This window comes from Nerophis ophidion, linkage group LG15 (genome assembly GCF_033978795.1).
Source record: "Nerophis ophidion isolate RoL-2023_Sa linkage group LG15, RoL_Noph_v1.0, whole genome shotgun sequence".
Classification (NCBI taxonomy): domain Eukaryota; kingdom Metazoa; phylum Chordata; class Actinopteri; order Syngnathiformes; family Syngnathidae; genus Nerophis; species Nerophis ophidion.
Window position 1 is genome coordinate 42,579,644 of NC_084625.1, and position 23,758 is coordinate 42,603,401.

A 23,758-nucleotide genomic window follows, 5' to 3' on the forward strand; every position below is an offset into this window, starting at 1 on the left:
TTTTTTACCATGCAGGACGCTATTAATATTACAAAAATGTCCTCAATAAAACAGTATGACTGAACATTTAAAAAAACAACTACAAGAAGGATGTCGTTGTGTATGTTCTATAACCGGAAATAGAGGAATGTTTCGGCTCGCTTTATCCGTGTCCAAAGGCGAGGATGTGATTTCTCTGTGGTGTTTGTCATCAACCCTCCGTTCGTACGGCGATTATCTTCTTTCTTTATGTCCTCAGCCGTCAGAATGGAGCTCGGTGGAAGGTAGCTGGCTCGTAGCAGTTTCCGCTGTCAACCCTAAACGTTTGGAGGATGATCCACCGTCCGGTTCTTTTACACCAGGTAGGTCAAGCATCCATTGTTGCTGTGTAACGTTCGACGATGCAGCGGCCCACTGCTCGTTTGTTTATCCTCTTACTGTTCGACTCCATACGCGAAATATGTTTTTACATAAGCACATAACACCGAGGTGTCGAGTACAAGAGCAAAAGCTCTCAGTTGTTGGTGTTTTGTGGCGCTTATTTTGACCAAGAACTACTAATGACGGCTAATTAGCCACAGACATCAATGCCGTTTTATTCCGTAGAAGCAGCGTGTCTTATATTAAAGGACTACTGAAATGAGATTTTCTTATTTAAACGGGGATAGTGGGTCCATTCTATGTGTCATACTTGATCATTTTGCGAGATTGCCATATTCTTGCTGAAAGGATTTAGTAGAGAACATCGACGACAAAGTTCGCAACTTTTGGCCTCTAATAAAAAAGCCTTACCTGTACCGGAAGTAGCAGACGATGTGCGCGTGACGTCAAGGGTTGTAGAGCTCCTCACATCTGAACATTGTTTACAACCATGGCCACCAGCAGCTAGAGCGAGTCGGACCAAGAAAGCGACAATTTCCCCATTAATTTTAGCGAGGATGAAAGATTTGCGGATAAGGAAATTTAAAAGTGACGGACTAGAAAGAATAAAAAGGCGATTGCATTGGGAGTGATTAAGATGTTTTTAGACACATTTACTAGGATAAGTCTGGGAAATCCCTTATATTTCTATTGTGTTGCTAGTGTTTTAGTGAGTTAAATAGTACCTGATAGTCGGAGGGGTGTGTCCACGGGTGTCTTGACGCCAGTGTCTGAGGGAATTAGTCACGGCAGCATGACAGAAGCTCTCACCGATTCGTGGATGAGGATAGTGAGAGTGAAGGACTAGAATAGGGGTCGGCAACCCGCGGCTCCAGAGCCGCATGATTGATCTTTGGCTGCACATGGCTCAACTGCATAAACCCCCCCCCCCCCCATTGTTTCGGGTTTTCGGACTTTGGTGCCTCTCCCGGACATCACCCTGGGTTAACATTCTCCGATTATCACTTGGACTATAACATTGAGGGCGTGCCGTGATGGCTTTACTTTTAACGTCCTCTACAACATGTCATCGCCCGCCTTTACACCATACTATCTGCGTGCCGGCCGGACGCATGCATCTCACTGCTTCTATCGTCACACGTACGAGATTGCAAGGCATATAGACAACAGCCATACAGGTTACCCTGAAGGTTGTGATATAAACAGCTTTAACACTCTTACTAATATGCGCCACACTGTGAACCCACACCAAACAAGAATAAAAAACACATTTCGGGAGAACATCCTCACAGTAACACAACATAAACGCAACATAACAATTACCCAGAATCCCAAGCATCCATGACTCTTCCAGGCATTATTATACACTCCCGCGCCCCCAACCCCGCCCACCTCAACCGACGCACGCAGAAGGGGGGGGGGGGGGGGGGGGGTTCGGTGCTAGCGGGGTGTAAAATATAGCCTGGCAGAGTCATGTATGCTTGGGATTCTGGGTAATTGTTATGTTGTGTTTATGTTGTGTTACAGTGAGGATGTTCTCCCGAAATGTATTTTTCATTCTTGTTTGGTGTGGGTTCACAGTGTGGCGCATATTAGTAAGAGTGTTAAAGTTGTTTATATCACAACTTTCAGAGTAACCTGTATGGCTGTTGACTATATGCCTTGCAGTCGTGTACGTGTATCAGCGGAAGCCACGTACAACATGTTACTGGGCTGGCAAGCTGTTTGTACATGTTGTAGAAGGCGTCAAAGGCAATGGCTTCATAGCACGCCCTTATTATTGTTATCTGGGTGACCATCAGCAGATATTAGCGAGAATAGTGGCAGCTCCCATTATCTTTTTTATTTTGTGAAACGGGTCAAAATGGCTCTTTGAGTGGTAAAGGTTGCCGATCCCTGGACTAGAAGAAAAAAAAAAAAAAAAAAAAGACGACGGCAGTGGGAGCGATTCAGATATTATTAGACACATTTACTATCTGCTTATTGTGTTACTAGTGTTTTAGCGAGATTAGTCATACCTGAAAGTCGGAGGGGTGTGGTGACCGCCAGTGTCTCTGAGGGAAGCCACAGAGGAGCCAAGAAAGTCGCAGCTGCCTCTTTGACAGCTGCAGGAGGAACGACACAAGCTCCGCTCATGTTTACGGTAAGAGCCGACTTATCACCACAATATTCTCATCGAAACCTGCCGGTTGACATGTGGTAGAGAACCATGTTCGCTTGACCGCTCTGTTCCATATTAAAGCTTCACAACAAACAAAGAAACACCGGCTCTGTTTGTGTTGCTATAGCCGGCTGCAATACACCGCTTTCCACCAACATCTTTCTTCTTTGTAGTCTCCATTATTAATTAAGAAAATTGCAAAAGATTCAGCAACACAAAAGTCCAGAATACTGTGTAATTATGCGATAAAAACAGACTACTTTTAGCCGTCATCGGTGCTGGGAGAAGATGTCTGCTACCACTGTTGACGTCACGCGCACCTGTCATCATAGGTGTCATCATTCCGCGACGTTTTCAACAGGATACCTTGCGGGAAATTTAAAATTGCAATTTAGTAAACTAAACCGGCCGTATTGGCATGTGTTGCAATGTTAAGATTTCATCATTGATATATAAACTATCAGACTGTGTGGTCGGTAGTAGTGGGTTTCAGTAGGCCTTTAATATCCTGAATCCCAGCAGGTACACAACATTGATACAACGTTGTGAAGTCAATTGTTTTTTACATTGCGCTTTCCTCTAGTGACTCAAAGTGCTTTTACAAAGTGAAACCCAATATCTAAGTTACATTTAAACCAGTGTGGGTGACACTGGGAGCAGGTGGGTAAAGTGTCTTGCCCAAGGACACAACGGCAGTGACTAAGATGGCGGAAGCGGGGATCGAACCTGGAACCCTCAAGTGGCTGGCACGGCCACTCGACCAACCGAGCTATACCGCCCCAATGTTGATTACATTTGCATTTCCTTTTTAAAAAATGTATATTATCTGGAATTTTGTTTTGCAATGTTTTGCAAGACCAACTTTTTTTTTTACCTTGATCTGTTTTTGGGATCTGCATAAGTCCTGAAAATGTGCGCAGCTGTGCCTTTGTAGTCCGTGGGGACACCATATGTGGTTCTCAACCTTTTTTCAGTGATGTACCCCCTGTGAACATTTTTTAAATTCAAGTACCCCCTAATCAGATCAAAGCATTTTTGGTTGAAAAAAGAGATAAGGAAGTAAAATACAGCACTATGTCATCAATTTCTGATTTATTCAATTGTATAACAGTGCAAAAATAATGCTCATTTGTAGTGGTCTTTCTTGAACTATTTTGAAAAAAAGATATAAAGTTAACTAAAAACTTGGTGAATAATAAACAAGTGATTCAATTATAAATAAATATTTTTTCACATAGAAGTAATCATCAACTTAAAGTGCCCTCTTTGGGGATTGTAATAGAGATCCATCTGGATTCATGAACTTAATTCTAAACATTTATTCACAAAAAAAGAAATATTTAACATCAATATTTATGGAACATGTCCACAAAAAAATCTAGCTGTCAACACTGAATATTGCATTGTTGCATTTCTTTTCACATTTTATGAACTTACATTCATATTTTGTTGAAGTATTGTTCAATAAATATATTTAGAAAGGATTTCTGAATTGTTACTATTTTTAGAATATTTAAAAAAAATCTCACGTACCCTTTGGCATACCTTCAAGTACCCCCAGGGGTACGCGTACCCCCATTTGAGAACCACTGCCGTAGTCGATAAGCTTCTTTTTCTCTCTCTTCTTGTTATGGAGCATTTCTAATTTAAAGCAGTGTAAAGTTCTAACTCATATCTGTCAGTAGATATGAAAGGGCTGAAACATTTTGTCAGGTTCAAACACCGATGACGTTGATTAAACAGACAAGAAGCAAGGAATTAAACAGAGACATGTTGTCTGTCTATCTGTGTTAGCCCTGCGATGAAATGGTGACTTGTCCAAGGGTGTACCCCACCTACCGCCCAAATGCAGCTGAGAGAGGCTCCAGCGACCCCAAAAAGGGGCAAGCAGTAGAAAATGGATGGATGGATGGACTTTAAGACAACGTTGCAAAATAGTTGTGTTTGTAAATTGAGACAACGTTGAGGTGCAACGATGAATCCACGTTGTTGGCGGAGAAATGGTCACAACAATGAACTTAGCAACCTGACATTGAAAAAACGCTGTCAAAAAGTATGTTGTGATGGTGTTGTAGAATTTTGGTCGAGTAATGACCAAAATTCAGTGGTCAAATCAACGTCTGAACCCAATGTTGATTAAAGTTTGTCAGAAGGCATCTTGTTTCAACGTTATGTTTGAGTTGTAGAATTTTGGTCGAGAAATGACCAAAATTCATTGGTCAAATCAATGTCAGAACCCGACGTTGATTAAACGTTGTCAGAAGGCATGTTGTTTCAACGCTATTTTTGATTTGGAGAATTTTGGTTGAAAAATGACCAAAGTTTAGTGGTTAAATCAACGTCAAAACCCGACGTTGATTAAACCTTGTCAGAAGGCATGTTGTTTCAACGTTATATTTGAGTTGGAGAATTTTGGTTGAAAAATGACCAAAGTTTAGTGGTCAAATAGACGTCAGAACCCGATGTTGATTAAAGGTTGTCGGAAGACATGGTGTTTCAACGTTATGTTTGAGTTGTAGAATTCTCCCGTCCAAAGGCAAAACCCAGTCACTCAATTTTGGTCAAAACTGAGCTGATAATAATTTTGGAGTTCCTAGGTGGTATGCTTTACATTAGTGTGTGCGATATTGTAATTTGTTCCGTAAGTAAGCTGTTACGCGCATGGCAGGACCTAGCAACTACCACATAACCGCGTGGATACAACAAAAAACCTAGTATCTCAAGGGACCAATCGGAACTTCTTTGTCAGTCGCCTTATTGTCTTTAACGAGACATTTGCACGAATGGGGGCCGACGGTCAACCTGATTATGTGATATTATGGCACGAGGGGATATTTGGAAGATTGGCCCAGGATGTTGCAAGCACCTTCATTAAATGTATTGCTCTTGATTCTTCCCCTTGCATACTCTTTTGGGCAGATAACTGTGGAGGTCAAAATAAAAACTGGACGCTGTACACCTTTCTTGCCCAATGTGCAAACGCAGAATGGGGCCCACCCGAGATTGTGATAAAATATCTGGAGAAAGGGCACACGTTCATGAGAGCAGATTCAATCCATGGCTCAATCGGCAAGAAAATGAAAGCTCAAGAAAACATCTATACGTTTGATGACTTTGTAGATCTTTGTAAGACAGCATCAAGATAGGTTGGTTTTCCTTTGTTTTCTCAAAATCAGCTAGAAGTGAGTTACTAAGTTTTGCCTTTGGACGGGAGAATTGTGGTTGAGAAATTACCAAAATTCAGTGGTCAAGTCAATGTCAGAACCTGCTGTTGATTAAAGGTTGTCAGAATGCATGTTGTTTCAACAATATGTTTGAGTTGTAGCATTTTGGTCCAGAAATTACCAAAATTCAGGGGTCAAATCAAGTTCAGAACCCGACGATGACTAAACGTTGTCTAAAAGCAAGTTGTTTCAATGTTATGTTTGAGTTGTAGAATTTTGGTGGAGAAATGACCAAAATTCAGTGGTCAAATCAACGTCTGAACCCGACGTTGATTAAACGTTGCCTGAAAGCATGTTGTTTCAACGCTATGTTTGAGTTGTAGGATTTTGGTTTAGAAATGACCCAGATTCAGTTGGCAAATCAACGTCAGAATCCGGCGTGACAGAGGTTCTCCAATTGGTTTCGTTGTAAGCCGACTTGTATTTATTATTTACGAGTTACAATGAATTAAAAATGAAATACAAACCCCGTTTCCATATGAGTTGGGAAATGACCAAAATTCAGTGATCAAATCAACGTCAGAACCCGATGTTGATTAAACGTTGTCAAAATGCATGTTGTTTCAACGTTATGTTTGAGTTGTAGAATTTTGGTTGAGAAATGACCAAAATTCAGTGGTCAAATCAACTTTAAAACCCGACATTGATTAAACGTTGCCTGAAAGCATGTTGTTTCAACGCTATGTTTGAGTTGTAGGATTTTGGTTTAGAAATGACCCAGATTCAGTTGGCAAATTAACGTCAGAATCCGGCGTGACAGAGGTTCTCCAATTGGTTTTGTTGTAAGCCGACTTGTATTTATTATTTACGAGTTACAATGCATTAAAAATAAAATACAAACCCCGTTTCCATATGAGTTGGGAAATGACCAAAATTCAGTGATCAAATCAACGTCAGAACCCGACGTTGATTAAACGTTGTCATAAGGCATGTTGTTTCAACGTTATGTTTGAGTTGTAGAATTTTGGTTGAGAAATGACCAAAATTCAGTGGTCAAATCAACTTTAGAACCCGACGTTGATTAAACGTTGCCTGAAAGCATGTTGTTTCAACGCTGTTTGAGTTGTAGGATTTTGGTTTAGAAATGACCCAGATTCAGTTGGCAAATTAACGTCAGAATCCGGCGTGACAGAGGTTCTCCAATTGGTTTCGTTGTAAGCCGACTTGTATTTATTATTTACGAGTTGCAATGCATTAAAAATAAAATACAAACCCCGTTTCCATATGAGTTGGGAAATGACCAAAATTCAGTGATCAAATCAACGTCAGAACCCGACGTTTATTAAACATTGTCAGAAGGCATGTTGTTTCAACGTTATGTTTGAGTTGTAGAATTTTGGTTGACAAATTACCAAAATTCAGTGGTCAAATCAACGTCAGAACCCGACGTTGATTAAACGTTGTCATAAGGCATGTTGTTTCAACGTTATGTTTGAGTTGTAGAATTTTGGTTGAGAAATGACCAAAATTCAGTGGTCAAATCAACTTTAGAACCCGACGTTGATTAAACGTTGCCCGAAAGCATATTGTTTCAACGCTATGTTTGAGTTGTAGGATTTTGGTTTAGAAATGACCCAGATTCAGTTGGCAAATTAACGTCAGAATCCGGCGTGACAGAGGTTCTCCAATTGGTTTCGTTGTAAGCCGACTTGTATTTATTATTTACGAGTTGCAATGCATTAAAAATAAAATACAAACCCCGTTTCCATATGAGTTGGGAAATGACCAAAATTCAGTGATCAAATCAACGTCAGAACCCGACGTTTATTAAACATTGTCAGAAGGCATGTTGTTTCAACGTTATGTTTGAGTTGTAGAATTTTGGTTGAGAAATTACCAAAATTCAGTGGTCAAATCAACGTCAGAACCCGACGTTGATTAAACGTTGTCATAAGGCATGTTGTTTCAACGTTATGTTTGAGTTGTAGAATTTTGGTTGAGAAATGACCAAAATTCAGTGGTCAAATCAACTTTAGAACCCGACGTTGATTAAACGTTGCCTGAAAGCATATTGTTTCAACGCTATGTTTGAGTTGTAGGATTTTGGTTTAGAAATGACCCAGATTCAGTTGGCAAATTAACGTCAGAATCCGGCGTGACCGAGGTTCTCCAATTGGTTTCGTTGTAAGTCGACTTGTATTTATTATTTACGAGTTACAATGCATTAAAAATAAAATACAAACCCCGTTTCCATATGAGTTGGGAAATGACCAAAATTCAGTGATCAAATCAACGTCAGAACCCAACGTTTATTAAACATTGTCTGAAAGCATGTTGTTTCAACGTTATGTTCAAGTTGTAGAATTTTGGTTGAGAAACCATCACAATTCAGTGGTCAAATTAACATCAGAACCCGGCGTTGTCTAAACTTTGTCAGAAAGCATGTTGTTTCAACGTTATGTTCAAGTTGTAGAATTTTGGTTGAGAAATGACCAAAATTCAGTGGTCAAATCAACTTTAGAACCCGACGTTGATTAAACGTTTTCAGAAAGCATGTTGTTTCAACGTTACGTTTGAGTTGTACAATTTTGGTTGAGAAATGACCAGAATTCAGAGGTAAAATCAATTCGAACCCGACAATTATTAACATTGTCTGAAAGCATGTTGTTTCAACGTTATGTTTAAGTTTTAGAATCTTGTTTGAGAAATGAACACAATTTAGTGGTCAAATCAACGTCAGAACCCGACGCTGACTAAACTTTGTCAGAAGGCATGTTGTTTCAACGTCATGTTCAAGTTTTAGAATTTTGGTTGAGAAACCATCACAATTCAGTGGTCAAATTAACATCAGAACCCGGCGTTGATTAAACGTTGTCTGAAAGCATGTTTCAACGTTATGTTTGAGTTGTATAATTTTGGTTGAGAAATGACGAAAATTCAGTGGTCAATTCAACGTCAGAACCCGACGTTGATCAAACGTTGTCAGAAGGCAAGTTGTTTCAATGTTAGGTTTGAATTGTAGAATTTTGGTTGAGAAATGACCAAAATTCAGTGGTCAAATCAACATCAGAACCCGACGATGATTAAACATTGTCGGAAGGCATGTTGTTTCAACGTTATGTTTGAGTGGTAGAATTTTGGTTGAGAAATGACCAAAATTCAGAAGTCAAATCAACATTTGAACCCGACAATTATTAACATCGTCTGAAAGCATGTTGTTTCAACGTTATGTTTATGTTGTAGAATCTTGTTTGAGAAATGACCAAAATTCAGTGTTCAAATCAACTTAGGAACCCGATGTTGATTAAACTTTGTCAGAAGGCATGTTGTTTCAACGTTATGTTTGAGTTGTAGAATTTTGGTTGAGAAATGACCAAAATTCATTGGTCAAATCAACGTCAGAGCCCGACGTTGATCAAACGTTGTCAGAAGGCAAGTTGTTTCAATGTTAGGTTTGAATTGTAGAATTTTGGTTGAGAAATTACCAAAATTCAGTGGTCAAGTCAATGTCAGAACCTGCTGTTGATTAAAGGTTGTCAGAATGCATGTTGTTTCAACAATATGTTTGAGTTGTAGCATTTTGGTCCAGAAATTACCAAAATTCAGGGGTCAAATCAAGTTCAGAACCCGACGATGACTAAACGTTGTCTAAAAGCAAGTTGTTTCAATGTTATGTTTGAGTTGTAGAATTTTGGTGGAGAAATGACCAAAATTCAGTGGTCAAATCAAATCAAATTGAGAAATCATCACAATTCAGTGGTCAAATTAACATCAGAACCCGGCGTTGATTAAACGTTGTCTGAAAGCATGTTTCAACGTTATGTTTGAGTTGTACAATTTTGGTTGAGAAATGACCAAAATTCAGAGGTCCAATCAACATTTGAACTTGACAATTATTAAACATTGTCTGAAAGCATGTTTCAACGTTATTTTTGAGTTGTAGAATCTTGTTTGAGAAATGACCACAATTTAGTGGTCAAATAAACATCAGAACCCGACGTTGTCTAAACTTTGTCAGAAGGCATGTTGTTTCAACGTTATGTTCAAGTTATAGAATTTTGGTTGAGAAATCATCACAATTCAGTGGTCAAATTAACATCAGCACCCGGCGTTGATTAAGCGTTGTCTGAAAACATGTTGTTTCAACGTTATGTTTGAGTTGTACAATTTTGGTTGCGAAATGACCAAAATTCAGAGGTCAAATCAACATTTGAACCCGACAATTATTAAACATTGTCTGAAAGCATGTTGTTTCAACGTTATGTTTAAGTTGTAGAATCTTGTTTGAGAAAGGACCAAAATTCAGTGTTCAAATCAACTTAAGAACCCGATGTTGATTAAACTTTGTCAGAAGGCATGTTGTTTCAACATTATGTTTGAATTGTAGAATTTTGGTTGAGAAATGACCAAATTTCAGTGGTCAATTCAACATCAGAACCCGATGTTGATTAAAGGTTGTCAGAAGGCATGTTGTTTCAACGTTATGTTTGAGTTGTAGAATTTTGGTGGAGAAAAGACCAAAATTCATTGGTCAAATCAACGTCAGAGCCCAACATTGATTAAACGTTGTCAGAAGGCAAATTGTTTCAATGTTAGGTTTGAGTTGTAGGATTTTGGTTGAGAATTGACCAAAATTCAGTGGTCAATTCAACGTCAGAACCCGATGTTGATTAAAGGTTGTCAGAAAGCATGTTGTTTCAACGTTATGTTTGAGTTGTAGAATTTTGGTGGAGAAATGACCAAAATTCATTGGTCAAATCAACGTCAGAGCCCGCCGTTGATCAAACGTTGTCAGAAGGCAAGTTGTTTCAATGTTAGGTTTGAATTGTAGAATTTTGGTTGAGAAATGACCAAAATTCAGTGGTCAAATCAACGTCAGAACCCGACGTTGATTAAACATTGTCGGAAGGCATGTTGTTTCAACGTTATGTTTGAGTGGTAGAATTTTGGTTGAGAAATGACGAAAATTCAGTGGTCAATTCAACGTCAGAGCCCGACGTTGATCAAACGTTGTCAGAAGGCATGTTGTTTCAACGTTATGTTTGAGTGGTAGAATTTTGGTTGAGAAATGACGAAAATTCAGTGGTCAATTCAACGTCAGAACCCGATGTTGATTAAAGGTTGTCAGAAGGCATGTTGTTTCAACGTTATGTTTGAGTTGTAGAATTTTGGTTGAGAAATGACCAAAATTCAGTGGTCAAATCAACTTTAGAACCCGACGTTGATTAAACGTTTTCAGAAAGCATGTTGTTTCAACGTTATGTTTGAGTTGTACAATTTTGGTTGAGAAATGACCAGAATTCAGAGGTAAAATCAACATTTGAACCCGACAATTATTAACATTGTCTGAAAGCATGTTGTTTCAACGTTATGTTTAAGTTGTAGAATCTTGTTTGAGAAATGACCATAATTTAGTGGTCAAATCAACGCCAGAACCCGACGCTGACTAAACTTTGTCAGAAGGCATGTTGTTTCAACGTTATGTTTGAGTTGTAGAATTTTGGTTGAGAAATGACCAAATTTCAGTGGTCAATTCAACGTCAGAACCCGATGTTGATTAAAGGTTGTCAGAAAGCATGTTGTTTCAACGTTATGTTTGAGTTGTAGAATTTTGGTGGAGAAATGACCAAAATTCATTGGTCAAATCAACGTTAGAGCCCGACGTTGATTAAACGTTGTCAGAAGGCAAGTTGTTTCAATGTTAGGTTTGAGTTGTAGAATATTGGTTGAGAAATTACCAAAATTCAGTGGTCAAATCAACTTCAGAACCCGACATTGATGAAACATTGTCAGAAGGCATGTTGTTTCAACGTTATGTTTGAGTTGTAGAATTCTGGTTGAGAAATGACCAAAATTCAGTGGTCAATTCAACATCAGAACCCGATGTTGATTAAAGGTTGTCAGAAGGCATGCTGTTTCAACGTTATGTTTGAGTTGTAGAGTATTGGTGGAGAAATGACCAAAAATCAGTGGTCAAATCAACGTCATAGCCCGACGTTGATTAAACGTTGTCAGAAGGCAAGTTTTTTCAATGTTAGGTTTGAGTTGTAGAATTTTGGTTGAGAAATGACCAAAATTCAGTGGTCAAATCAACGCCTGGTTCTGACGTTGATTTGACTTCTGAGTTTGGTCTTATTTATGTAAAAAAAAATTCTATACTGTTTTAATCAAGCTTTGATTTAATTTGATGGTGGACTCAAACAAATTCAAATACAACAAATTGTTCAATAATTATTATTTTTTTGTGCAACAAATTAATATGTTCCTGACACACAGCTCAATGTTTAGCTCCAAGTCTAGCTTGTTTGCTATTTTTTGCTTAGTTGTTTGGTATCTGCTAGCCTACTATGTTTACTTTTGTGCCAATGACTTGATTAAATACAAGAAAAGACCAACCATGTGTGCACAAGTAAACACTCTGCAGGACTGCTTGTATCGGAGTGCCTATTTTGGAGGGTCTCGATGCCTATACTGGAGATATCATCTGATACTGATATCAGTGGGGATCCTGGGGTTTCTCCCCCTCTTTATCAAAGTGCTGGGAATCGCACCTTTTTTTTGGCCCCATCGGGATTGGTTTATAGCCGTAATTAATTTTAAAAAGTACATAGACTGTCACCAACTTGTGTGGATTCTTTCTTTGGACACTCAACTCCATTGAACGCAGTAGTATGTTTCGCGCAATGTGTGGCTGTACGATGACTGAGATGCTGTACGAAAACCGAGGATACGTGTTGGACAGATTTTGTGGGGTGTACGAAACCTGTGGTACCACTGTAATCTGGTGTATGAATGATGTTGAATGCCAATTGCGTCCACTTGTCATTGCTGTGCCCCCTTTACACAAAGCGGAGGAAAGGATATGGCAAACATCAAACAAGACACCAACCAACAGAGTTGTTGGGAATTTGTCCTTGCATGAATGCATGCACGGATAAGTAAAATTAATTTTACTTCATGCATGCATGAAGTAAAATTAAGATAATTTGTTCTCTAACTATATTAATTTACTTATTTAACTTTGTCCTTGGCTGGTCTGGTTAATGAGGACGGCATTGATTGGCTGCCAACGACTCATCAGGATTAGGAACAAGCAGTGGCCGGCTGTGTTTCCCACCTAGGCCTTCAGTGATGTCCGACTTCAATGATTACCTCTCAAAATACCATCATTTAACCTACTCAGCCTAGTGGGTCGAGTGTCCGCCCTGACATCGGTAGGTCGTGAGTTCAAACCCCGGCCGAGTCAGACCAAAGACTATAAAAATGGGACCCATTATCTCCCTGCTTGGCACTCAGCATTAAGGGTTGGAATTGGGGGTTAAATCACCATAAATGATTCCCGGGCGCGGCACCGCTGCTGCTCACTGCTCCCCTCACCTCCCAGGGGGTGATCAAGGGTGATGGGTCAAATACAGAGAATAATTTCGCCACACCTAGTGTGTGTGTGACAATCATTGGTACTTTAACTTTTAATTTATGTCCCCACATAACACAGAAACACATCAACAGTGTACAAAACAGGCTATTTTCTAGTACATTTAACAATCAATAAACACGCATCAGCAATTAAAACATATCTTATGTGGTTCTGTCAAAATTAAAATTGTAAAAAGCTCGGTTGGTAAAGTGGCCGTGCCAGCAACTTTAGGGTTGCAGGTTCGATTCCCGCTTGTGCCAACCTAGTCACTGCCGTTGTGTCCTTGGGCAAGACACTTTACCCACCTGCTCCCAGTGCCACCCACACTGGTCTAAATGTAACTTAGATATTGGGTGTCACTATGTAAAGCGCTTTGAGTCACTTGAGAAAAGCGCTATATAAATATAATTCACTTCACTTCACTTCACTTTAAACGTGAAAAAATAAATAAATAAATTATTTGAACTTGTGGTGGAAGGTCCGAAGCTTAAACAGCAAACAAAGAAAATTTAGTACAGAAGTTTTATTTTCCCATAATCAAAAAGTACAAAGTTAGATTGAATTGCCCATGCAGACGGACAACGTCCTCCGGAGGACTTGGATGATCGAGAATCATGCGAATCACACACAGTATTGGTCTACTGGCCATTTATATGTTTCCCTCATGTGTCAAGGTCCCGTTGTTTTGGACCTGTTTGTTCTGCGACATCCTTAAATCCCTTAGTCATAATAGACAGTCAAAACATTTTGTAGAATGGTCAGACCGACCACAAATTCAACTCTCGCCCACATATAATCCATCAATGGTTCCGAATAGGAAAAAAAGAAACGAGCAGACATTAAGGCTTTTTGACAGACTTTATTTTCGGACTTCGACAGACACAAAATATGGTACAAAAGGTCAGAAATTCCACTACAAACTCACAATTTGTAACACCCATTCGAGGCCGTATAAGCCAGTGGTACCGCTCGTAGTTGGTTAGTTCGAGGGGAAGTGGCGGGCATTTCCCCATTTCATCACCAGGACAGCTGAGCTAGCTTCCGGGGTTGGCCGACATAGTCTCACGAGATGTACTGAAGCTTCTCTTTAAATATCTTTCTGGAAAATGGCTTTGCACATATATATCTGCCACCTAATCAGCGTTTTAAAGGGAAATTTAAAGTACCAATAATTGTCACACATACACACAAGGTGTGGTGAAATTTGTCCTCTGCATTTGACCCATCCCCTTGTTCACCCCCTGGGATGCGAGGGGAGCACTGAGCAGCAGTGGTGACCACGCCCCGGAATAATTTTTGGTGATTTAACCCCCAATTCCAACCCTTGATGCTGAGTGCCAAGTAAGGAGGTAACGGATCCCATTTTTATGGTCTTTGGTATGACTTAGCCGGGTTTTGAATTCCCAACCTACCGATCTCAGGGCGGACACTCTAACCCATGGGTGTCAAACTCTGGCCCGCGGGCCAAGTTTGTCCCGCCCTGTAATTTAATTTGGCCCTTGAGGCAATATGAAATTAACATTAGAGCTGGCCCTCCGGTATTATACAGCGGCGGTGCCGCTGTAACAGCGCATTCACTGCTAATACTCATACATGCCAACCCTCCCGATTTTCCTGGACTCCCAAATTTCAGTGCCCCTCCCGAAAATCTTCTGGGGTAACCATTCTCCCGAATTTCTCCCCATTTCCACCCGGACAACAATATTGGGGGTCTGCCTTAACGGCACTGCCTTTAGCGTCCTCTACAACCTGTCGTCTCGTCCGCTTTTCCTGCATAGAAATAGCGTGCCAACCCAGTCACATAATATATGCGGCTTTTACACACACACACACACACACACACACACACACACACACACACACACACACACACACACACACACACACACACACACACACACACACACAAGTGAATGCATTGCATACTTGTTCAACAGCCATACCGGTCACACTGAGGGTGGCCGTATAAACAACTTTAACAATCTTACAAATATATGAACCAAACTGTGAACCCACACCAAACAAGAACAACAAACACATTTCAGGAGAACATCCACACCGTAACACAACATAAACACAACAGAACAAATACCCAGCCCCCCTTGCAGCACTAACTCTTCCCGAATGCTACAATATACCCCCCCCCATCCCCCACCACCACCAAGCAATAAATAACGTTTTACTCATGCACTTTCTCTTGCTACTTCAAGGCTTGAATGTTTGATTCATTCATTATTGTTATTTTATTTGCAAATTTATTATTAGCCTGTGAAAAAAGTTTATTTTGATATTTACCACAGAGGGCTGCAAATAAAAAAGAGGCATTTAAATTTTATTTGATATGCCAATGATATTTTTTAATTATTATTATTATTATTATTTAAAACTCAATTTTACATGTCACTATAAAGTTATATAAGCCTTGCTTGTTCAATATTCAATGCAAAACTTGTTTGGGTCCCTATTAAAAGGTTAATTTGTACAACCTTGGTCCGTGACTTTATTCAGTTTTAAATTTTGACCCACTCTGTATTTTAGTTTGACACCCCTGTTCTAACCCCTAGTTTTGTTCTCCTTCTTTGTGGGTTAAAAAAATTAGCTATCTTAAATTCAATTGTGGCTCTGCTGATCCGCATAGCACCGCCACGGCTCAAACGTAAATGTCACGTTCAACGTGAGGCCATCTAGAAGGCCTTACTGACAACAACTCGTGAACTTATTGGCTATCGCAATTATCTATCAACTGTATGTATCTGTTAACTTACAGACATTGTCGATTTGGAAGGCCTCAGGGAAATTTGGTACAGCATGGCAACAATAGCTAGCTGAATACTGATTGGATACAAACTCTAATCTAAAAATAACAGCACTGGACATGAAGAGAATATGAATACCTTTATATATTTAGCGAAAGTAAATAAAAATGTACTTCTACCTTTAATTATGATCATGATTTGGTCACGCAGCTTACTGCGAGGTTTGTTCTGCCAGGATGCAAACGGACTATTCTGGATAAGGCTATCAGGTAGGAACATATTTAATCATCTTCACTCAAAAAGGTACAAAAACGGAAAACAAGGCTAATCGCACTGGGAGTTAAAGTAAATACTTAGCATAGACTATGGCAGGGGTCGGGAACCTTTTTGGCTGAGAGAGAGCCAAGAATCCAAATATGTTAAAAATGTATTTCCGTAAAAGCCATATATTTTTTTCAACACTAAACACAACTAAACGCGTGCATTTTTAAGTAAGACCAACATTTCTAAAGTATAATAGGTCTCTTATTATTTGTAGTAACAATGGTATTCTGAAGCTAACTGTGGAGGGGGCGTGGCCTGCGGCCTGCAGCGAAGCGGGTGTTGCCAGGACCGACCTCGAAATCCGCGACAGGTGCGTAGATGGCCCACCTGGGCCCTGTTATCTAATCACCTGTCGCTCTGTTTAAAAGCAGCTGCCAGGAGGAGAGATGGGGTTGGGGCTGGAGCCAGAGCGTGAGCGAGAACAAAAGAGAAAAAGACAATTGCTGGAAAGCAACTGAGAGACTTATTGAAAAATAAAAAAATATTGTAACCCTGAAACAGGGTCTCAAGTTGGTCTGAAGAACCCCCAGGAGGGCAAGGCCTAAATTAACCAATAATAAATAAATCACTTCTTACCCTTAATGCAACTTCTTGAACAAGTGCGGTAGAAAAAGGATGGACGGATTCAAATGCATGAGCATGTTTTATTTTTTGAACAATATTTTCAACAGTTTGATTACAAGTGGAATTATTCATTACTTATCGTGTTAAGTAATGTCAGCTCATATTTATCCGAGAGCCAGAGGCAGTCATCAAAAGAGCCACATCTGGCTCGCGAGCCATAGGTTCCCTACCCTTGGACTATGGCATAGCAAGAAACAAACAATCTGTGGCAATTAACAACTCGCATGAGTATGGAAACAGACCTGAAACGAGCAACATGAACTATAGTATCGCATAAAACAAGCATGAAACTACTAACTAACATAACTATGGCATGGAGCAAGTAATGACACCGTTCCGACTGACTGGCAAAGACAGGCTTAAATCATTGTCTCCTGATTAGAGCAGGTGCGTGTCCCGAACACCAGAGGCAGGTGAAACCAATAAGTCGCCATGGAAACCAAAACAAACAAGGGTGCACAAAAACAAGAACTAACAGAGTCTTAAAACTAACAGAAAATAACAAAAACATGATCCAGACCACAGATCATGCCAGATTTCTGGTTCTGTTAGGCCAGCGGAGAAGGCCTAACTGGCCCTGACGGCACATCACTGTGAACAAGTAGAAGAAAGGCTACCTTTGGAGACCATTAGTAAGCGCAGATAATTTCATTTCCATCCTTCCTGTTTCCTTCTACTGTGTGTGTGCTGAATGAGTAATGATGTCATTGTGAAGGCAATTATGTCCGTTTATCTCGGGCGAAAATGTAGGAAGGACATGTGGATATTTCCCCGGAGAACGCAACATGTGTGTTTGTGTAGTAAGCTGTATCACAATAATGAAAGAAACAACACCATCGCTCCAGCCATGCTGGTGGAACTTGTTAACAGAACATTTTAAGTGGAACAATTCAACGAACCCTTCTAAGTGATCTCTGTCAAAGAAACATGGATTGGGTAATAAAAAAGGAATAGATTTGATCTGAAAGGATTACACTAATAGAACGAGCAAGATTGGATGAGGATGAAGAACCTGAACTACAAAGTGGTCAAAAACACACATTCTAAAATATAATCAAAAGCGTACTGTACCAACATACTGGTATCTGGACAACACTACACTGCATAATGTTGTTTACTTAGCGATGTTGATACAGTGTGGAGCATCTCTAAGTTAGTAATCATTCTAAAAAGATGAAGTATGCTGCTATTTTTTTTCTCTTCTAAAATAAATGCATATAGATATTATTTTAGACATACACCTGCTGCTTTTGCTCTGCTTGTTTGAGTGTTTGTAACCAGGCACCCCTCTCCTTCTTCTCCTCCTCCTCCTCCTCCTTCCCTCAGGTTTTGGTCTGCTTTGGGTTGACTGGTCATAATGCTGATGCAGCTCTGTAGTATTAAGGTCAGTGTGCCCCCCATGCTTCCCCCATGACCATCCATGTTCCTTTCCATGTGTCTGCTTGCCACAATCCAGCCAGAATTCTGTGAATCCAAAAATAAAATTTGCATTCCCTATGAAGTAGTACAAACCCTGTTTCCAAATGAGTTGGGAAATTGTGTTAGATGTAAATATAAACAGAATACAATAATTTGCAAATGATTTTCAACCCATATTCAGTTGAATATGCTATAAACACAACATATTTGATGTTCAAACTGATAAACATTTGTATTTATTATTTTGCAAATAATCATTAACTTTACAATTTGATGCCAGCAACACATTACAAAGAAGTTGGGAAAGGTGGCAATAAATACTGATTAAGCTGAGGAATGCTCCTCAAACACTTATTTGGAACATCCCACAGGTGTGCAGGCTAATTGGGAACAGGTGGGTGCCATGATTGGGTATAAAAACAGCTTCCCAAAAAATGCTCAGTCTTTCACAAGAAAGATTGGGGCGAGGTACACCCCTTTCAATCAATCAATGTTTATTTATACAGCCCTAAATCACCAGTGTCTCAAAGGGCTGCCCAAACCACAACACAAACCACAACAACATCCTTGGTAGGGCCCACATAGGGGCAAGGAAATCTCACCCCAGTGTGACGTCGGTGACAGTGACAATGATAACTAAGAGAAACCTTGGAGAGGACCCCCACTAAGGGGCCGAGAGCAATGGATGTCGAGCGGGTCTAACATGATACTGTGAAAGTTCAATCTATAGTGGATCCAACACAACCGTGAGAACCCGTCCATAGTGGAGCCAACAGGAAACCATCCCAAGCGGAGGCAGATCAGCAGCGCAGAGATATCCCCAGCCGATACACAGGCGAGCAGTCCATCCTGGGTCGCGACTCTGGACGAGCGGTCCATCTTGTGTCCCGACTCTGGACAGCCAGTACTTCACCCATGGCCACCGGACCGGACCCTCTCCACAAGGGAGAGTGGGACAGAGGAGAAAAAGAAAAGAAACGGCAGATCAACTGATTTAAAAAGGGGGTCTATTTAAAGGCCTACTGAAACCCACTACTACCGACCACGCAGTCTGTTTATATATCAATGATGAAATATTAACATTGCAACACATGCCAATACGGCCGGTTTAGTTTACTAAATTACAATTTTAAATTTCCCGCGGAGTTTCTTGTTGAAAATGTCGCGGAATGATGACGCATGCGCGTGACGTCTCGAGTTGGAGAGGACATATTAGCGCAGCACCACTTGCGGCTAAAAGTCGTCTCTTTTCATCGCGCAATTACACAGTATTCTGGACATCTGTGTTGCAGAATCTTTTGCAATGTGTTCAATTAATAATGGAGAAGTCAAAGTGCAAAGATGGAGGTAGGAAGCTTTAGCCTTTAGCCACACAAACACACGGTGATTCCTTGTTGAAAATTCCCGAAGGTGAAGCTTTACTATGTATCAGAGCGGTCAAGCGAACATGGATCACGACTACATGTTGACCGGCAGTGTGGAAAAGTGTTCTGTGGTCTGACGAATCCACATTTCAAATTGTTTTTGGAAATGTTCGACATCGTGTCATCCGAACCAAATGGGAAGCGAACCATCCAGACTGTTATCGACGCAAAGTTCAAAAGCCAGCATCTGTGATGGTATGGGGGTGCATTAGTGCCCAAGGAATGGGTAACTTACACATCTGTGAAGGCACCATTAATGCTGAAAGGTACATACAGGTTTTGGAACAACATATGCTGCCATCTAAGCGCCGTCTTTTTTTATTGATGCCCCTGCTTATTTCAGCAAGACAATGCCAAGCCAGATTCAGCACGTGTTACAACAGCGTGGCTTCGTAAAAAAAGAGTGCGGATATTTTCCTGGCCCGCCTGCAGTCCAGACCTGTCTCCCATCGAAAATGTGTGGCGCATTATGAAGCGTAAAATACGACAGCGACTGTTGAACGACTGAAGCTCTACATAAAACAAGAATGGGAAAGAATTCCACTTTCAAAGCTTCAACAATTAGTTTCCTCAGTTCCCAAACGTTTATTGAGTGTTGTTAAACGAAAAGGTGATGTAACACAGTGGTGAACATGCCCTTTCCCAACTACTTTGGCACGTGTTGCAGCCATTAAATTCTAAGTTAATTATTATTTGCAAAAAAAATATATAGTTTATGATTTAGAACATCAAATATCTTGTCTTTGTAGTGCATTCAATTGAATATGGGTTGAAAAGGATTTGCAAATCATTGTATTCCGTTTATATTTACATCCAACACAATTTCCCAACTTATATGGAAACGGGATTTGTACCTCTGTTTTAATTTGTAATCAGTTCCAGAAGGTCAGAAGAAGACTAAATTGTACAAAAAAAATGAAAAGTAATTTTTACCATGAGATAAATCCATTCAAGAAATTACACAAAACACATTTGAATAGAGCAGGGTTATTCAGCTAAAAGTCCAGTTAGTCCAAATACGGCAAAAGCAAAACGGGCGAGTTTGTTACGTACAAATATATGTTTGACCGTACGATAACTGGGTAATGTTATTAGACGGTAAACGAAGATCAGGGCAAATTTTTGGTGAAAATGTTTTATCTAATAACAAATCTTACAACAAGTGGTTTATGCAAAAGCCAAAGTATTGTTCTTCCTGTAATACAGGGTTTCCTTTACATTTAATTGATTGTCATCCCTAGTATTCGTATCAAGACTTAGACTTAGACAAACGTCATTGATTCATAAGGGAAATTATTCCGCACGGTACCTCTGTTTCAAAGGATGAATAGGGTAGGATGGAAAGGATAATGCAGGAATAAAAATGTACCATAGTAGTAATATAAAATATAACATATATAATACGTACATATTATATATACAGTATCTATGATGTACTGATATTCTATTATTATACTATATTTTGATATAATGTATACAATATATAAAAAATCCCAATTACCATGTACAATATTACAGTATATATATAACAGCTGCAGCAAAAAAACATCTTATTTATAATATCCATGTAGCGAGTGAGCGTGCAGATAACCTAAAAATGTACTTTTAAACATTTTGAATGGATTCAGTAAACTAATAAATAACAATTCCGATTCAATCCAATCCAGTCCACTTTATTCATATTGCACGTTTAAAAAACCAGAAGTTTCACAAAGTTGAGACATGTATACTCGGAGAATCAGTAATATAAAACATTCAACTAGAAAATAATAAATACATACAATACATCAGAGAAAATAAAATAGACTAAAATCATACAACTCTCATGCTGGTTTAAATGCCAAATAGGTAAAAATATGTTTTAAGACGTGATTTAAAACTCATTAAGGAGGGAGCCGTCCAAATAGCAACAGGGATATTGTTCCAAAGTTCTGGAGCCACAGCAGAAAATGAACGATCAACTCCGGATTTTAAACATGTTTTTGGGACGACAAGAAGAAACTGATCAGATCATCTGATTCAGATGTGGAATCAGTCGTTTAATTTAGAGATGAAAAAACCTATAACTTACATTTATCGGTATTCTTTACAATGAAATTACTGTAAAACTAAGCACACGACAGAAAGTACATTATTATTATCAATATTATTATTATATACATGAAGTGCACATACAGTACATGTAAGAATCATGATAAAACAAACAATACCGTTTGGCATAACCTGGAAAAAACATTAAAACCATACAGTTGTTTTAAACTTGGGGAAAAGACTTAAAGGGGAACATTATCACCAGACCTATGTAAGCGTCAATATATACCTTGATGGTGCAGAAAAAAGAAGATGTATTTTTTTAACCGATTTACGAACTCTAAATGGGTGAATTTTGGCGAATTAAACGCCTTTCTGTTCATTGCTCTTTTTGCGATGACGTCAGAACGTGACGTCTCCGAGGTAATACAGCAGCCACTTTCATTTTCAACACATTACAAACACCGGGTCTCAGCTCTGTTGTTTTCCGTTTTTTCGACTATTTTTTGGAACCTTGGAGACATCATGCCTCGTCGGTGTGTTATCGGAGGGTGTAACAACACTAACAGGGAGGGATTCAAGTTGCACCACTGGCCCGAAGATGCGAAAGTGTCTGCCACCAGACCCCCATTGAATGTGGAAAAAGTGTATCCACATTTTACCTGGGATGACAGACATGACACAGAGATGTATGGATAACCTGCAGATGCATTTGCAACGATAAATTCAACGAAATCACAAAGTTGAGTTTTGTTGATGTTGACTTATGTGCTAATCAGACATATTTGGTTGCGGCGTGACTGCCAGCTAATCGATGCTAACATGCTATGCTAATCGACGCTAACATGCTATTTACCGGCGGTGCTAAAGCAGACATGGCACAGAGATGTATGGATAACCTGCAGATGCATTTGCAACTATAAAGTCAACGAATTCACAAAGGTGAGTTCTGTTGATGTTGACTGCCAGCTAATCGATGCTAACATGCTATTTACCGGCGGTGCTAAAGCAGACATGGCACAGAGATGTATGGATAACCTGCAGATGCATGTGCAACTATATTACGTTTCCTTCCACCCACATTTAATGCGAAAAAAACACTTACCAATCGAAGGATTTAAGTTGCTCCAGTGTCACGAGATGCGAAAGTCCTGATCGTTTGGTCCGCACATTTTACCGGCGATGCTAACGCAGCTATTTGGCCATGCTATGGCTATGAATAGCGTCAATAGCTATTTGCTCAATAGCTTTAGTTTCTTCTTCAATACTTTCATACTCCAACCATCCGTTTCAATACATGCGTAATCTGTTAAACCGCTTAAGACGCTGAAATCCAAGTCTGAATCCGAGCTGATGTCGCTATATCTTGCTGTGGTATTCGCCGTTGTTTGTTTACATTGGCAGCACTGTGTGACGTCACAGGGAAATGGATAGTCGCGTCGCAAATAGCGAAAATCAAGCACTTTAAAGCTTTTTTCAGGGATATTCGGGGACAGGTAAAATTTTGAAAAAAAATTCAAAAAATACAACAAGCCACTGGGAACTGATTTTTATTGTTTTTAACCCTTTTGAAATTGGGATAATGTTCCCCTTTAACAAAAATGTTGTTTTATTTTTGCTTATTTGCAGCATCTTTTATTTGTGGCTGCTTACAAATATATACATATATGGAAATGAAAGTTCTAAATAGCGAATGCTGCAAAATACATGGTTTTTTTTTTGGTTTTTTTCTGCTTTGCGTGCCGACCCGCCCTAACCTGTTTCCTTCTCACCAACTCACGCTCAAAGGGCTTTGGCATTGAGTTCACTCCATCAAGGCTGGCTGAGCCGTGCCCTGAAGCTGCTTCCTTACTGGAGCGTTCCTTGATCATCTCAGATCCCCAGGATGGAAAATGAGCTCCCTTCCTACCAACTGAAATAACTATTCATGTTTTTAGAGACAACATTTTACATGAGCCTCTCAACTAAATTACTAAATAATTAACTAATTCATTAATCAATTGATTCATTGATAAATTAATTATTAAAAGGTATATGTCAAAGAAAGGTTGATTGATTTAAAAGTTACAGCAATAAGC

The 23,758-nt window shown here is 39.6% G+C and overlaps 1 protein-coding gene across 3 annotated transcripts in view; it reads left to right on the top strand.

The window, feature by feature from the left end:
* Positions 1-135: 135 nt before the first annotated feature.
* Positions 136-23,758, top strand: part of LOC133569667 (E3 ubiquitin-protein ligase HECW1) — a 158,071-nt gene continuing 134,448 nt past the window's right edge. For 2 of the 3 annotated variants that reach the window (XM_061922176.1, XM_061922178.1), the window contains exon 1: positions 136-341. In XM_061922176.1, coding sequence (XP_061778160.1) covers positions 312-341 — 30 coding nt within the window. In that variant the 5' untranslated portion in view covers positions 136-311. Of the gene's footprint in view, positions 342-18,132; positions 18,191-23,758 lie in introns of all 3 variants that reach the window. The other variant, XM_061922177.1, reaches the window with a different exon arrangement.